An 18,766-nucleotide genomic window follows, 5' to 3' on the forward strand; every position below is an offset into this window, starting at 1 on the left:
GCACGCGGCACCACCGAAAACCAGGTAAATACAATAGGAAAAAGCCAAGCAAAGTGTTAAGCAACCTACAGTAAGTGAGTGGTGCATAAGTCATTATGAAACATGCGTAAGAAATGCTTTACCCATCAGTTGAGTTTTGGCGTTACCATCCCAACCCCACCCTGACAAACAACCTTGACCACAGACATGTTCTTGCATGACAACACCACAAAGAACCATTTGAAAACCAAATGATCATCAGAAATTGTTCATATACCGTACAATGATAAACTCCTGCGATTTTCCCGGCTACCGTAAAAGCTCTGACTATGTAGGTAGCATGGCCGAGTGAGCTCATTAAACAGCTGTCACCACTACAGCACTTTCTCTCGTAGCTATTAGCCCCAGGTAACAAGAAGTTAATCACGTCTAACAGCACATCGTTGCCATGGCTATAAATATGATTCACAAGTTGACTGTTAGTTTCCCCCCATGCAGTGAGTCAGGACACGGCCACGCATCACGAGAGGCTTTGACAGGACAGGAACAAATAACAATGATAAACCCCCTTAAGCTACCAATAGGGAAAATAGCCAGCCTACTGTGCAAAGCTCCCAACTGATCTGCTAGATCCGCTGGTGTTGTGTCCGGTGGTGGAAAAAAGTACTTGCATTTCTTACTAGTGGTGGAAAAATAATCTGAAAACTAGTGGTGGAAAAATAATCTAAAAACTAAAAGTCCGGAATTAAAACGTTACTTGTGTATAGGGCATTAACGACTTGTGATTTTTGCAAGTCGACTCGACTCAGTAAAAAGTTGAGTTGAAGTCAACCTTATCGTTCGATGGCGTCATCACATCCTCACACACAACCCTCCAATTATTTTGGGGGGTCCCCAGATGATTAAGTTAACGTGAAACATTGTTTTCTCACTCAACTGTAAACAAACCAACATAAATTATAGAGGGTATCTTCACATTTCCAAAGTGCCAATTTAAGGACTTTCTAATACCTCTAAAATGACGATCTGCTAAGGCGTCCCCTTCCGCCCTGAATTTAGGGATGCTGGGGTTTAAGTGAGTAAACAGGGCAAAGAACAGAATTGGAATTGGTCTCTGCATGGTGTCAGATAGAAAAACCATGTATCTCCAATATTTCTTCCATAAATGAATGCCCTACTTCAGCGCTATAAACAAACATTTTGTTCTTCATAACTCTGAGTGACCCCCGGCCATTTCCTAGAAAGTAAGCAACAACTTTGGACATAAAAGGTTTTCAAACCGCCTGCAGTGACACAAGATACAACTTTTCTGGAAACAGGCCATGTGTGACTTTTTCACAGTCCTTTTTCACAACGTACTGACACACACACACACACACACACACACACACACACGCACACGCACACGCACACAGGGGCGTCACACAAAATTCTGGGCCCTAGGTAAGGATATGGGGCCCCCATGAACTGTTAACTATTGAAAAAATAGCAGATATACAAGCTCACAGCGCGGCACCGAGTGCCACGCTGCGAGCTTGTATATCTGCTATTTTTGAAAAGTTGTGAAAATGTGTGAGAAATCTATGTCAAGGACAGATATGTATATTGGCACGGCGAACATTTCTAACTCAAATTTTGCTTCTGGGTCCTGGCAGGGACCCCCAGAAGCAAAATTTGAGTTAGAAATGTTCGCTTAATATACATATATTCAAAGATTTCCACACATTTTCACAACTTTTCAAAAATAGCAGATCTACAAGCTCGCAGCGCGGCACTCGGTGCCGCGCTGTGAGCTTGTATATCTGCTATTTTTTAATAGATAAAGTTATTAGGGCCCCTCCACCTTGGGCCCCAGTAACTCAGTCCCACTTTCCTACCCCTTGTGACGCCCCTGCACACACACACAGTCTCTCTACCACGTCAGCCATTGGAACACTGATCCACTGTGTCCACGTGAGCTTCTTCTTTTACGCAGACGAGCGTCACGATCCCGGCTTGATGAATAATGTGAATTAACAGAGTGTGGCCGTGACTGTGACTGGGCTCAGCTCAGCGTGCGTCTCTGCTTAGAAGGAGAGCCGTTCCTTTCCTACGCTGCTGTCTACGTCTATCTATCTGATGTCCTCTAGCTCGGTGGTTCTCAACTTTTACAGGCCGCGACCCATAAAATAATCATATTTTAACTGGGGACCCCCCACCCTGACGAGCACTAAGAGTTGAGGCATTACATTTTTGTATAACACGGTTTCTATTGTGAAAATAGCCGATCTACATGCTCACAACGCCTCGCGACGCGAGGCGTTGTGAGCATGTTGATCGGCTATTTTCACAATTTCTGCCTCTAATATTTGACAATTTGGCCAATGTTTAATTTGTCATTTTAGAGGCATTAAAAAGTCCCTAAATTGTCACTTTAGAAATGTGCAGATACCCTCTATACACTTAAACTTTATGTTGGTTTGTTTACTGTTGAGAGAGAAAACAATGTTGCACATTAAGTTAATCATCTGGGGAACCCCAAGAATAATTTGGGGACCCTGACCCGCAGGTTGAGAACCACTGGTCTACTTCTATCTGATGCATGGGCAGCCGTGGAAAGTAACTAAGTGTGTTTACTTAAGTACTGTACTTAAGTACAATTTAGAGAGAGTTGTACTCTACTTGAGTATTTCCAATTTCCAATACTTGTACTTCTACTCCACTACATCTCGGATCCAAATATTGTAATTTTACTCCACTACATTTATTTGAAAACTGCAGTTACTAGTTACTTCGCAGGTATAAATTATAATATTATAAAACATACATTAACCGCTTTAGCCCTATTTTATACAGTGGCTATTCGATCGACAAGCTCACAACAACGTGTCGCAAGCAGTTTCATGTCTGAAACTGCTTTGTGCCCCAAAAGTTTTCCACACAATTTTGATATTTTTCAAATAATTTATTTAATAGTCAACATATAAATGGATGAAGTGGTTAAAATGATTGTTAACTGCTTTTGCTGGGGACCCCATTCTAACAACTTTATCCATTCTTTATATGTTGGCTATTCCAAAAATAGCAGATGCACAAGCGTGTACATCCGCTATTCTTTGGAAAGACAAGTGAATCCACCAGTGATTCTGAGCGACTCAGACAAGTGTCTGCAGTGAGACAGTGTTTTGCCAGAATGAGTGGGAATTCCCTTCCCTGTCTGTGAAGGAGGGGGGCAGGCCCAGCATAGAATCCTGAGCCCTTAGTCACTCTATTTATGAGCATAGCACAATCTCACATGTCTCATAAATGGACATTTTTAGGCTTTTTTTTTTAAAGCAGAGATTTTCATTAATCCGACACTCTCTCTGGAATAGAGATGGTTCATCAGAACAGAATGGTAGTATGGTGCTTAGTTAGGGAATTTTAATAAAACCCTGGGAATAAATTCCTTACCAAACAATTTCTTCACCAATGTGTTGGTAAAGGTGTCTAGTAACATATCTAACAAAGATTGAAATTCAACATCCCTAGGAGAATGTTTGACAGCTAGGGTAATTCTGGGTCTCATTCACTTACTATACTATAAGGGAAAAAAATCACTCCCAAAAATATGCTTTAAGTGGGAAGTTAGGGGTCAAACTAGGTGTTTTTAATTATTCTGAATCCATTGCAAGCATTTGTTTTCCACGAAAAACATTCATTGGGCCAAAATCAGACGCATAAAAACAATGGTTTGGTGATGAGTCATCACTTTTCACAAGGTGTATGGGGTCCATTTTTGGCCCAAGGAATGTTTTTCGTGCAAAAAAAATGCTTGCAATGGATTCAGAATAATTAAAAACACCTAGTTAGACCCCTCACATCCCACTTAAAGCATATTTTTGGGAGTGATTTTTTTCCCCCTTATAGTACAGTGTATAGTAAGTGAATGAGACCCAGAATTACCCTAGCTGTCAAACATTTGGCTAGGGATGTTGAATTTCAATCTTTGTTAGATATGTTACTAGACACCTTTACCAACACATTGGTGAAGAAATCGTTTGGTAAGGAATTTATTCCCAGATTTGACAGTTATTCTGCTAACTTTCCCTCACTAGCTGTAGTTCTCAAACCTTCTTTGTGCCAAGGATGCTGTATTAACTCGTTTTGCTGAGGACCCCCTGGAACCCACCCAACAAGGACCCCTAGGGGTCCCTGGACCCCACTTTGAGAACCACTGGTATAGATAGTATGCACATGCGTCACTTTTCCACTGGGACACGCCCCCCCACTCATCTAGACTGATCGGTAAAACATTGAGCATTATGTCACAAGCACAGCCTCTATTGTGAGATGTTATGATGGTAAGTGCATATCCAAAGCGCTTTTACGAAGTGTGTTACATTCACCCACCAATGACGGAGGAAACCATGCAAGGCACTAGCTCTGGTCCATCGCGTCACCTCCCGGTGAGTCGGTGACGCTCTGACAGACCCGTCGGCAAATGAATAGACCGCGTTTTCTCAGCCCCTACCAGCGCTCAACTTCAGTCAAAATAAACTAAACTACTTCACTACTCACCAAACCAAAGGTAGTTTTGCGTTGTTGAAAGTCAATTATCCGCGGTGGTGAACCTCTCAGCACCCCACCTACTCTGTAAAATACATTATTTTTGTCATGAAATAAAACACACCCACCTCGAGCCACCCAGCGGCCACCGCAGATACAATGGTTCACAACCCGGAAATAAGCGGCGGTCGAGTTGGATGCACTTTATTTCATGCCAAAAATAGTGTATTTTGCAGATTGGGTGGGGTGCTGAGGGGCTCACCACCGTCAAGAATAGACTTTCAACAACGCAAAACTACCTTTGGTTTGGTGAGTAGTGAAGTAGTTTAGTTTATTTTGACTAAAGTTGAGCGCTCGTAGGGGCTGAGAAAACACGGTCTATTCATTTGCCGACGGGTCTGTCAGAGCGTCACCGGGAGGTGACGCGATGGACCAGAGCTAGCAAGGCACCAGCCTGTTCATCAGGAGCAGTTAGGGGTTCAGTGCCTTGCTCAAGGACAATTCCACAGTAACACAGGGCGGGGGAGCCTGGGATTAAACCAGGAACCTTTCCCGCTTAGCAGAACTAAGAGCTCTACGGTACCTCGTCCTGAGCTGCAGTTCTATGTCCCCCGAATGACTGTGACCTTCTTCTGTTAACGTGTGTGTGTTCTGATCCAGAGTCATCTGAGCTCTGACGTGTTTTATCTGTGATCTGGTTAAACTAAAACAGACGTTAACCAGTCCTAGGGAAGTGTTTCAATGTCAGCGTGGCCCAGAAGGGAGGTCAGAGTGCAAACACATGAAATTAGAGTAAAACCCCCAACATAAAACATCTATTTTATGCACCCTCGCCCCCGTACTCAGAAAACATCCATTAAATAATGTTTTGTGATCAAGAGTGGAGTTCCACCCCAGTAAACTCAGCCAAGCTCCATCTATCTATCTATCTATCTATCTATCTATCTATCTATCTATCTATCTATCTATTGCAGGGGTCTTCAACAGGGTAACATGCCATTAGGTCGAACACCCTTTCGATCGACCACCAAACTCTAACCCAAACCCTAATCCTAACCCCAGTAAAACTATGCCTAACTCTAACCCTAACCCTAAACCTAACCTCGGTAACCGTGACGCGGGTGATTATCTAACTTGCCGACGCTCGCGGGTGATTATCTAACCTGCCGACGCTGTTCGACCCAACGGGAGTTCGACCTATGGGGCAGTCCCCCTTCAACAGGGGGTCCCCAGAGTTACTACAGGGGGTCCTCCAAATCTTTTAGTGATAGGAACCTTTTCTTCTCCTTTTTATATTAAAAACTTGAACACTAGCGTCTATATTCTGAGAACTTTTAGCCAAAAATAGCAGATTTAGCCAGAAAATAGCAGATCTACAAGCTCACAACGCCTCGCAGCGCGAGGCGTTGTGAGCTTGTAGATCTGCTATTTTGGGCAAAGAGCTTTGGTGTAGAGGGGATATGAAACGTTGAAGACCCCTGATCTATAGTTATATACATTCCAGAAACCTGTGTCTGTGTGTGTGAATGTGCGTGTGTCCCTGATAGGCCAACCCATCATCGGCTTCCTCGATTCTAACCCTGTTATTTAAACGGGTGCTTTCTTACCGTGGGCGTCGTCAGACTGGTTGAAGCCGCACAGCTGGCAGATGGAGCGCACCCACTGGTTCATGTCCTCCTCCGTCTCGGCCACCAGGTAGAAGGTCCTCTCCGAGGTCTTCAGGTCGAACACGAAGCTGTCCTGGAACTCCTTCCTCTTGAAGGTGAGCCCGGCGTCCACCTGCTCGCAGCAGTGCAGGTCGATGACGCGGATGGGCTTCTTGGAGTGGTCATTCTTGTAGTACTCCAGCACGTCGGGGTCGCCGCTCATCCGCCCGCTGCGGAGGATGAACCAGCGCTTCTTCCAGGCCTGCATGGGACGAGAGGGGGGGAGGGGGGATAGGACAGTATCGTCAGTGAAATAGTAAATGGTAAATGGCAAATGGTGCATTTATATTAGGGGTGGGCGATATGGTGATAATTATCGTTGAGGCGATACAATGTCTCCACAATATGCCTTTTCAGAGGTATCGTATATATCGTGATACAATTGAGGGAGCCTGTTTCATCGTTATGATTCGTTAATACAGAGATTCATTGCAGAATTCAATTTAAACCTGCATTTTGGTCTAAAAATCAGTAGTTCTCAAAAATGTCAAGGTTCCCACTTAAGTCTGACAGTATACAAATGAAACCAAATGGACCCTTACGGATCCATTTGGTTTCATTTGTATACTGTCAGAGTTACATACGGGTCCATTTGGTTTCATTTGTATACTGTCAGAGTTACATACTTGTAAAGTTCAATTTAGACCTCCCAAAAGGAACCCAGAGAGTCTAGTTTTTGTCAAGTAACTTGAAAAATAACCATAAAAACCAACGTGAAAAAAGAATCGTGATAAAATCGGGTATCGTGATACTGCCTGGGAAAATATTGTGATATTGTATTTTTCCATATCGCCCTCCCCTAGACAGTATCATCAGTTAAATAGTAAATGGTAAATGGTACATTTATATAGCGCAGATCTCTTCGACACTAACTCTGGGGAAGCCCAGGATCGAACTTGGAATCCTCCCAGTGTTCTTAAAACGGCTTTCTTTTATGATAGTTTGTGAGCGGTGGTCCAGATAGGAGCTAAGCTCCAACATCTGGCTTTGTCCGGGTCTCTGAAGCGTGGCCTACATCTGGCCTACATCTTGGCACAAAGCGCTCAAAGTTTGTTTTACGCCCAGGATCACATTGGCCAAGCTTCGCAGGACGTTTAATGAAATTAAACATCACCGCTCACTTCACACTAGGTGTGGCAATAATTGAATAGCCAAATAACAGTTAAAGTGGTTAAAATGATAGTGATGATATGTTAACTACTTGTGATGGGGACCCCCTGTAGCCCCTAACATGAACAAAACAAAGTGCAACAGTTTGAACTGGCTGGCTCAGAGGAAGGGGCTGTGTTGTGTGAACGTGGGTGGTTGGGGGAGGCAGCAGGTGCTATCCCTCCTCCCTAACGTACTTCCTGTCATCTCATCCCTCCTCCCCAACGTACTTCCTGTCTCGGTGAGTGAGGAGAGAGCAAAATAGCAAAATGGCCATTGGTCACGCCTCCAGTCCTCCACGTCTTCATTTAAGTAATAGAAGACCTGGCTTTATTATTACGTTCATTATAAAACGTTTCAAATTTGTAAATTTTCTCACAACGTAAAGCCCTGCTTCACCATACAAGGCCGTCGCACAAAAGTAGTGAAAACAGCATATCTACAAGCACACAACGCCTTGCACAGTTTAAATCATTTTTAAAATGATAAATACAAAACAAACGGTTTTGGACATACACGGTTTCCACCCGACAATGACCATTATGTAAAAAATAAATAAATAAATAAATATATATATATATATATATATATATATACACACACACACACACACACACACACACACACACATACACAAATATTATTTTTTTCTCCAAGATATGTTTTTAGGATTCCACGCCTTTTTTACAGGACAGTAGACTGACAGGAAATGGGGAGAGAGATGGGGAGTGACACGCAGCAAAGGTAATCGGGATCGGGAATCGAACCAGCGACATGCTGTCAGGCTACACTGAGCCTATGTGGTCTGGTATGCGCCTGGACCGGTAGGCCAGCGGGCGCCCCCCATTTTAAAATATATTTACATAGATTTTTTTGTTTTAATTTCCCTTTCTGCTAAGCAGCGAGCTATATATGCTTAGATGATTTTGATTTATATTAGGATACATTTTGCGCGACTGTAAAAGATGAAATGGAAGTAGTGAGGAGGACGCGTTACATCCACTTTATTGCTTGCTCATGACCAGATCTCCGTTGACCGGAAGCATTCGAAAACTGTGGGAGGCAACAGTCTGACCACGCGAGACTAGAACAACACTACTGGCAGTTGATGAATTGAACACCAGAACCACAATCCTTTTATTTATTTTTTCAAATGTCTGATTGTACCTCATGTTGTTTACATTTCTGTCTAATAAAGTATTCAATGAATTAAAAAATAATAATATTAGAAAAAAACAGCCGTAGTGCTGGAAAGCAGTGGTGGAGGAAATACTCAAATTTTACTTAAGTAAAAGTATCAATACTGCAATTGCAGTTGGAAAGAAGCCAGAGGTTGTGTAATCTATGCACTGACAACATAGTTGGGGATGAGTTCCATGTCTTGTTTAAGTGCCCTATTATTGTGAATTTCAGACAAAAAATACTTGCCAAAGTACTATATAACACAACCATCTATGTGGAAATTATTTAACCAACAAGGCTAAAGTTATTTGTAAATTGGGTGCTTTCCTAAAGAATGTTCTGCCCCTGTTCAAATAATGTATGCCATGACCTTTTCGCTATGTCTGTTTGAATATTGTATTGTTATGTACTGTTTACTGTCTATGTATATGATCTGTGCTCTATACTATGTGATCATGGTTGTGTTTGATGATGATGATGATGATGATGAGAAACACTCTTTTACAAGTGTTTCTGGTAATATTATCGTCCGCTCATTTTGTATGTCCAAAAACCACAAGCCAGCATGGTGATGACCCCTGAAAGTGATCCATACTTGCAGCCCTAATACTGTACCTATTACTACAGTAAAACACATGTTTGCAGAGCACTTGTTAAATACACACATCATCCTCAGAGAACTAGGTGAGGAGGAGGAAAAAGCGTGGCGGTTTCTCTAAACGAGGACAGCTTGTACCACAAAGCGCCGTGCCGTGCCAAGAGCTACACGATGGCAACACATCCATAGGGTTTTTATTTTTTCTCCTTCCACAGCAACTGTCTTAAATGGCTCTCTCTGTGTTCTACGTCCAGACCAGAACACAGAGAGACAAAGGGGGAAGATAGATAGATAGAGAGAGAGGGAGAGCGGGGATGGGGGGTTGAGGGGGGGATGTTACTTTGGCCATCTGCCAGTGATGCACTTCCGCTCCGGGAACGATGAACGATGTCTCTCTCACATGCTGGCTGCTGCTAGCTGCTGCTGACAGGATCCTGCTACCCCCTCACATACCCCCCTGCATGCCCCCCCCACCACCACCACCACCACCACCACCACCTCCTCTATAGAACACAGCCAGACTACTGCCTGCGTCACACCAGATTCTGGGCCCTGGGTACAAGGATTCACTGCGGGCCCCCCATGAATGTTAACTATTGAAAAATAGTAGTTTACAGTTTAGGCATTTAGCAGACGCTTTTAATCCAAAGCGACTTACAATAAGCAGATAATACATCACTATAATAAACAAGAGAACATGTCAGAACATCAACAACAATATAACAAATGCATATGAATATCAATCTAAAAAAAACCCAATATAATCAGTAAAGAAAAAAGGATTCTAAAAAACCTAAAAACAAATGCTAACTAGCTTCCTGTATGGTCATTGAGTGTTTCAGTAGTGCTATGGGTTTAGGTGGAGTCTGAAAAGGTGAGTCTTCAGTCCATGGCGAAAGCTAGCGAGTGAGTCCGCACATATACAAGCTCACAGCCGCGCTGCGAGCTTGTAGATCTGCTATTTTTCAATAGCTAAAGTTACTAGGGCCCCTCCACCTTGGGCCCTGGTAACTCAGTCCCACTTTCCCCCCCTTGTGACGCCCCTGCCTGCAAGGCTGCTGCTGATGCCTCCCCTCTTCCCTCCCACAACCACCAGTAGGCAAACACACACACACACACACACACACACACACACACACACACACACACACACACACACACACACACACACACACACACACACACACACACACACACACACACACACACACACACACGTTTGTATATCACTATGCTTGCGAGGACATTGACATTTTTCAGATTGATTGATTGATTGAAGATTGTATTAGAAGGTTGCATAGGAAAAAGTACAGTTCACTGGTACAAGGTCAACTAAAACTACGCAGGATCCCTTTATGTATCTCAAATAACATTGTCTTTTTTTTCTTACCCTATATCCCGAACGCTGAAAAACAGCATATCAATCTAATCTACTGTATATTAAGCTCAGCTATTTTCTGTGCGCAAAATCACGTTATCGTCGCGTGCATTGAGTATAATTCAAGGTATAACTCTCAACGTTAAACCCCTAAAGTTTTTACTGAATAGTTTTTTTTTTAAAGTTAAATAGCGTCTGCTAAATGCCTAAATTATTAAACCTTAACCTAGAAACATGAGTGACTACGTTTTCTTAACCATTTAAAAACAACTGTTTCTCTTGTGAGGAGAAGGAAAATGGTCCTCACAACGTCTATTCCTCCAATTCTGCTGTAGATGTGGGAAACATTTGGTCCTCGCAAATATAGTAATACAAGTACACGCACGCACGCACGCACACACACACACACACACACACACACACACACACACACACACACACACACACACACACACACACACACACACACACACACACACACACACACACACACACACACACACACACACACACACACACACACACACACAGGAAAAGGAAAAAACAGATCACATTGTGTCTGCTGCTGTGTTGTCCAATAACCTCCGCCGAACTTTTTCTATCATTGTGTCGGCAATAGAGAAAAAAAGAAAAAAGAAAAAGCAAAAAGGAAGCACATTGAGTTTCCCTGTGTATAGAATAGCCTACACTGAACAAATACAGTGCGACTTGACTTGGCTCAACTTGACTTAAAGATTCGCCAGGCAGATTCTGCCCGTAGTTAAAAGGCACAGCAGCTGCGAGAGAGAGAGAGAGAGAGAGAGAGAGAGAGAGAGAGAGAGAGAGAGAGAGAGAGAGAGAGAGAGAGAGAAAGAAAGAAAGAAAGAAAGAAAGAAAGAAAGAAAGAAAGAAAATGACCATTTGGTCAGGCAGAGCGACTTGAAATCAATATCAAGATTATTTCCAACTTTTGCCTCGGTTGTGATTAATGTTAGATTATAAAAAAGGAAAAAGCAGATCAGCCAGCTCACAAGGCATAGGGATGTGATGCGTTGTGAGCTTGTGGATCATCAGCCATTTTAGCTAATTTTGCACAACAAGATTAGCCTATACGGTTCAGTGGTTATCAGACTCGTCGACTGCCCTTTTTCGCTGACGAAAACAAAATAAAAATGAAATAAAAACTAGGCTATTATAAGTAAAACTAAGACTAAACATATTGACAATTTCGCCAACAAATGAAAAACTATAGGCTACTAAAATGTTAGGGAGGTACTAGTGGATAAGAGATCCAGTACTAAAAGACAAGTAATTTTATGTTTGGTTGCATTCTGAAAATAGCAGATCTGCGACGTGTTGTGAGCTTGTAGATCAGCTATTTTCAGCAGGAAACTGTGTAAAAATCAGTATTACGACCCCATCAACGTGTGGCAAAATATGCTACTATTGTCAAAATCAACATTGGTTGTGACTCACTGACATTATTATCACATTAGGGGGTGGGAGTAATTATTGCCCTCCTGCGAACGATTGACAATACGCACGATGATGATGACAATCCGTGTTGGAAAGTAACTAAGTACATTTACTTAAGTACTGTACTTAAGCACACTTTTGAAGTATGTGTATTTTACGAGTATTTCGATATAATATTTTACGATATTTGAAATGGGACATTCTGCATAATGAGTATAATACTTTACTTTTGTTACTTTAAGTACATGCTGATGCCAATATACTTTTAGTTTGTTATTAGAACATTTTGAATATTTCAATATTACAGTATTGATAACATTTTGAGTAAGTTTTCCACTGATAATGATGATGACGATGATGACAGTTCTGTTGAACTGTGCAGTGAAAATGCGTCTGAGGATAAACCGCAACATCTTATTATTGTTTTAAGGAAATGCACTAATGCAGGCTGTATGATGGTTATCTGCAGCAGCAGCAGCAGCAGCAGCAGCAGGGAGGTTCCTGCATGCAGTGTGAAGGGAGCGGAGCAGAGAGTACTGCACACAGGGGCGTCACAAGGGGTAGGAAAGTGGGACTGAGTTACTAGGGCCCAAGGTGGAGGGGCCCTAATAACTTCATCGGTGCCGCGCTGTGAGCTTGTATATCTGCTATTTTTCAAAAGTCGTGAAAATGTGTGAAAATCTTTGAATATATGTATTTTTTAAGCGAAAATTTCTAACTCAAATTTTGCTTCTGGGGGGTCCCTGGAACTAAATATTTTGAGATGGGGGTTCCGTGGCCAAATACATACCATTTTGGGTGTCCTTCACATGAAAAGGTTTGAGCTCCACTGACATAGAAACATAGGTTTTTCAAAAAACCTCAGAAGGATTTGAAATATTCAAAGATTTTCATGATTTTTCAAAAATAGCAGATCTACAAGCTCGCAGCGCGGCACTCGTTGCCGCGCTGTGAGCTTGTATATCTGCTATTTTTCAATAGTTAAAGCACAGGGGCCCAGCAGTGAATCCTTGTACCCAGGGCCCAGAATTTGGTAGCAGATAGCAGATCTACAAGCTCTACAAGCTCGCAGCGCGGCACTCGTTGCCGCGCTGTGAGCTTGTATATCTGCTATTTTTCAATAGTTAAAGCACAGGGGCCCAGCAGTGAATCCTTGTACCCAGGGCCCAGAATTTGGTGCGACACCCCTGGCTGCACACACAACACTCACTTCTCTTTTTATTCTCTGTCAGACTGATGATAGCCGGGGAAAAGTTTAGGGTCAGTACAGGTGCAACGGTGCTGATAAACAACAGTAGCAGCGACGTGTAGGGCGGTCACGATGATGACATTTTACATGACGATTATTATTGTTACTCAAATAATTGCGATTAACAATTTATTTGTGCTTTTGTTGTTGGCAATTACATTTCTGTTTGGCTTGTAGGCTTTGAAGTTGCACATGGCAGATATAACACATAGCCTAAACCTAAATTTACAAACTTTACACTTTAAAAAGAACATTGATAGTGGAAATAGCCGAACTACAAGCTCACAACGTGTCGCGTCGCATGTGGTAAAACATTGTGGCCTTTTCTAGTGCAAGGAGAATCTGGAGTATTTTAGGTATTGTTTTTGTGTATGAGGTATTTGAGGAATCTGTGTATTGTGTCTGTGCTTATCTGTCGCTCTGTTTTACCAAGGCACAAAATGAAGTTCCGATTAGGAACGGTAATTTGCAGTTGTAAGTTGAATTAAGGAGAAAGTCCCTCACATGACCAGACCTGGATCAATGCCCAGTCCTCAAGAGGTCACATGACCAGAGCTGGACCAATGCCCAGTCCCCAAGAGGTCACATGACGAGAGCTGGACCAATGCCCAGTCCCCAAGAGGTCACAGTGACCCCACTGGCTTATTCCTGGCATCTACACAGCCCATGGCTATTAACCATTATTGCCATGTCCGCTTATTAAAAGCAACTTGTTGGGCTTGCTTTTCTTGTTTCTAAAGTGTTGTTGCTTATTTGGGCTTGTTCCCTAAATGTTTTAATCATGTGGTTATAAAAAATATATTGTTCTTGTGAAGGACCCCCTGATTACTATGTACAGTACTAGTTGTCCCCTTCTGAATGTTTTGTACCGGGGACAATTTCAAGGATCCTCAGTTTGATATCTAAGTATTAATTTACCGAATGTCTGTCCGCCATCTGAAGTCTGTCTGCATGCTGACATCACTGATACTAAACATAATGTGCCCACATTTGGAGATGAGCATGCTGACATCAGACGTCATTCTCTGACGTCATAGTACTGTACATCACAGACTAGCCTGGACACGGAACACCATATATGGGCATAAAGATCTGCCCAACGGCCACTCCAACATTACTTCTAAGACTCCTACATTCAATCCCTCATATACTGTGCACACCCCCGGGACGTCATAGTACTGACATCACATATTGGCCTGGGACACGGAACACCATATATGGGCATAGGAGGACACAGAACACCATATATGGCATACACACATATATATATATATGGGCATAAACAGGTGAAACTGCCCACATTTCTGACATCACTGATACCGCTGCCTGTACTGCGCAAGCATCGCCTCCATGGTTAACAGCCGTGTGCTGAAACAATGCCCAAATTTGGTGACGGTTGCGCGTCACCTGGTGAAGGAGAGCAAGCGTCCAGAGATGCTGGGTGCCTCGGCAGACCAGCGGGCCATGGTTCATCAGTGGTTAGAGTACAGAGTCAGCAAACTGGACGGCCGTGCCAAGGAAGACATCAAAACCATTCTTAACCCATTTAGGCCTAGAATTATTGAATGCTTTAACTACTGAAAAATAGCAGATCTACAAGCTCACAGCGCGGCACCGAGTGCCGCGCTGTGAGCTTGTAGATCTGCTATTTTTTGAAAAAAATGTGAAAATGTGTGCAAATCTCTGAATATATGTATTTTTAAAGCGAATGTTTGTAACTCAAATGTTGCTTCTGGGGGTGGGGTCCCTGGAACTAGATATTTTGAGATGGGTGTCCGTGGCCAAATAAATATCATTTTGGGGGTCCTTCACATGAAAAGGTTTGAGAACCACTGACATAGTAGTCTCTCAAGAACAGACTAACTGAGCTCCAGTTAAGTGAAAAGGACATTTTCTTTGACGATGGCTGGCCAGATTGCTGACATAGAAACATAGGTTTTTCAAAAATAGCAGATATACAAGCTCGCAGCGCGGCACTCGGTGCCGCGCTGTGAGCTTGTATATCTGCTATTTTTCAATAGTTAAAGCATAAAATAATGATACACAATAATGTGTACCCGTTCTAAGGATCTCCACCTCTACCTACAAGACAAGGTCTACATGACGTATATATATATATATATATATATATTTTTTTTTTTTTTATTTTTTTTTCATCCAATAAAAACAAGCAATTCTCGGTCTAGTAGTGACAGTTGCATTAGCTGGCTCTTCCTCCATCATGACATCGAGTTTGCCAGCTGGCCGCTGTTTTTCCTACTGGTAATTAGTTCCGGGAGACGAAACGTGACGCATGACATCATTAACAAATGTATCCACCAGGGGCATTGACAACTCATTCTCATGACTTCCTAACTAGCCAAGCTGTATAAAACATGAATACCGGTAAATAATATTTATTTATTAAAAAAAAAGAGAGAAAATAAAAATAAAAACCAGACGAATATTCGACTTCGGTGAACAACGTGGAATAGTGACTTTGATATTTGAATATTCGGTGAATGCCCTACTAGACGTTGGCAAATTCAACCTTATTTTGTTGTTGTTGTTAGTTTTGTTTCCCCTTTTTCTCCACCTCTGGCTTCCCTTCCACGAACACGGCCAGCCGACTGTGTTCGTTGGAGCATCCACAAAGGATTAGAACAACTAGTCTCCATGGTGGTGGCCAGAAACTTTACTCCTGGTCTATCCAGAGCCCCACAATTCAGCCTTCTTAAGTGAAAGTTCTACTTTTGTTTTGAGATAGATGGATTATCTTTTTTTCTCCTGGTTACATCTCTGAAAAAGTTGTTTTATTTTTTTATATATATCTATATTTCAATGACATGAGGGAGGCTTGACATTTTCTTTTTAATGTATTTATTATTTCACCATGCAAGTCAGTTGTTATTTTTGTCATTTTTACAATCTCAACCTGACAGTTTAATCACACAGATCAAGCAGTCATTGAAAGTTAGATTCATTAAATCTGGCTATCCTTGTAAAAAAATATATATACATAAATTATTAGGCCAAGGACCCCCATTTGTTCATTTTTGCTCATGGTCAATTTAACTCTGAGAGAGTACAAATGGAACCAAATCACGTGACGGGTCCATTTGGTTCCATAGGCTCTCAAGCATTAATGACCTGTAAAAGGACCCGTTTGGACCCCCTAGTCTAGTGGTCCCCGGGACCCTACTTTGAGAACCTAAGACAACAACAACAAGACTATCCACCCCAGTATTAGGCAACTTATTTTGGAGGCGTTATCTTTAGTAAAAGTACCAAGTTGGTTTCGTTTCCACAGGAAAAGCGATTGCACTCCCTGTTCTTGTGCACGCTAAACTTAAGGCCCTCTCATGCTGATAAGGATTAACATGTAGACTATAGTACATTCTGTTGAAAACAAACACTTAACCCATTATTAGGGCCCAAGGACGATTCCACAAATGCCTTCTAAATCAGTGGTTCTCAACCTTTTCAGGCCGTGACCCCCAAAATAATCATATTTGATCTGGGGACCCCCCACCCTGACGAGCACTAAGAGTTGAGGCATTACATTTTATATAACACGGTTCTATTGTGAAAACAGCAGATCTACATGTTCACCACGCCTCGCAATGCGAGACGTAATGTTTCACATTAAGTTAATCATCTGTGGACCCCCCCAAAATAATTTGGGGACCCCCTGGGGGTCCCAACCCACAGGTTGAGAACCACTGTTCAGTACTTCTCAAACTTCTTTGTAACAAGGACCCACAAAATGATGTGTATTTGTTCGTATTTAAAACACTTCTGGGGTCATTTCCATTGAGTAAGAATTGTGGTAGAAAACATCAGAAATTGTTATTATTATGTTTGCCTTTATCCAACTTTCTGCCTTACAGTATGTAGTTGATCTTTTGCCTTATGATAAGATATATATTTAGCATGTTATAAAGGGTCAAGATGTCTTCTCTTAGGCCTGATAGCTATTGTTTTGGTACAGGGTGTCTTTGTGGCGGTGACACTAGAGCAGGGTTTCTCAAAGCGGGTGCTGTGGCACCCTAGGGTGCCGGGATGCAGAATACTTTGATAATACTTAATATTGATCAGTTTAACCTCTTAGACCTGGAACACATGTGTGTTGTGTTAGACCTGAACTGCTTTAACCATTATGTCATGCTTTAACTATTGAAAATTAGCAGATATACAAGCTCACAGCGCGGCACAAAGTTGAGCAGATCCGCTGGCCACAGTGAAGTAAATCGGGGAGGGGTGGGGGGGAGTACAACCAAATGAACTCACCCACCCAGCCACCCGCCCTACAGAGCATGTCTAAGTCCATCGATCATCGTCCCAGCGCTGGGAAGCAAAGGGGCTGTATGATGCTGATGATGTAGCCGGGCTGAACTCCCCCAGTGACCCACCCCACCCCACGCACGCACACACACACACACACACAGACACAGACACAGACACACACACACACACACACACACACACACACACACACACACACACACACACACACACACAAAGTCCTCTCCTCTCCTCTCTCCTTGTGACCTTGGCTTAAGCTGCTGTGATGTTGGTGTGTGTGTGTGTGTGTGTGTGTGTGGGGGGGGGGGGGGGGGGCATATACATGTATATGACATTAAATAGCCTTGCTATCAAGTGGACTGTGGATGGCAGAGAGTTTTCTCACTAGAACACAAACATAACTTCAGTGGGACAGTGAGCTAGTTAGGAACCAAATGGACCCTTATGGGTATGTAACTCAGAGCGTGTACTAATCGGTCCATTTGGTCATTTGTGCACTCTCAGAGTTACATTAACATTGATTTAATGATTTTACAATATAAATTGGGGTCCCAGAGATAGAAATGCCATTAAATGGGGGTCCGTAGCCTAAACTGGGTCAAATTGGTGGTCGTTGAAATTAAAATGGTTCAGAATCACTGCTAGCCGTAAATATGTTCTCTGATGGGGGTCCCTGGCACATCTTTTCAAATTGGGGTCCGCAGGCTAATATGGGTTCATGTGGGGGTCCTTGACATGAAAAGGTTTGAGAACCACTGATCTGCACTATACCACAGGTCAGATGAGAAAGTCCAACCCAAAAGCAATCAACGCTAGCGTTCGGCCTGAAGCTTAATACATTGTCTCATGACGGTATTGCGCGCTGAAAATAGCGGATCTACTGTACAAGCTCGCAATGCGTCTATTTTCACCGCACTATTTTCACGAAAACATGTAAATAAACACTGTGACACAATATACCAACGCACTTTTTTTTTACACTACTAAGTAAAAGCAGAACTAGGTTGGGCCAAAGGGAGTTTGAAAACATGACCAACAACAAAAAAGAGGGAGAAATACAACAATGTGTGTACACAGCAGCAAGATTTGTGATATAATGCGATAAAAGAAGGCTAGAGAATGAATACAACCACCCTAAGGACTACTAACCATTGATTGGCCTCTAGACCTACGGCATATATTATAAACAGAGCTGCTTCCTTTAAACACATTTTAAATCTGAGTTGTTGTTTTTTATTTGTATATTATTTAAATCATTT

General features: G+C 42.4%; 1 protein-coding gene across 1 annotated transcript in view; it reads right to left on the bottom strand.

Moving 5' to 3' along the window:
- gab2 (GRB2-associated binding protein 2) overlaps positions 1-18,766 on the bottom strand; it is a gene marked incomplete at both ends in the record, with an annotated part of 124,363 nt that overhangs the window by 60,494 nt on the left and 45,103 nt on the right. Inside the window, one exon of the mRNA XM_080731252.1 lies at positions 6,114-6,414. Coding sequence (XP_080587378.1) covers positions 6,114-6,414 — 301 coding nt within the window. The remainder of the gene's footprint in view (positions 1-6,113; positions 6,415-18,766) is intronic.

Source organism: Nannobrachium achirus (genome assembly GCF_963921795.1).
Source record: "Nannobrachium achirus genome assembly, chromosome: 8".
Classification (NCBI taxonomy): Eukaryota; Metazoa; Chordata; class Actinopteri; order Myctophiformes; family Myctophidae; genus Nannobrachium; species Nannobrachium achirus.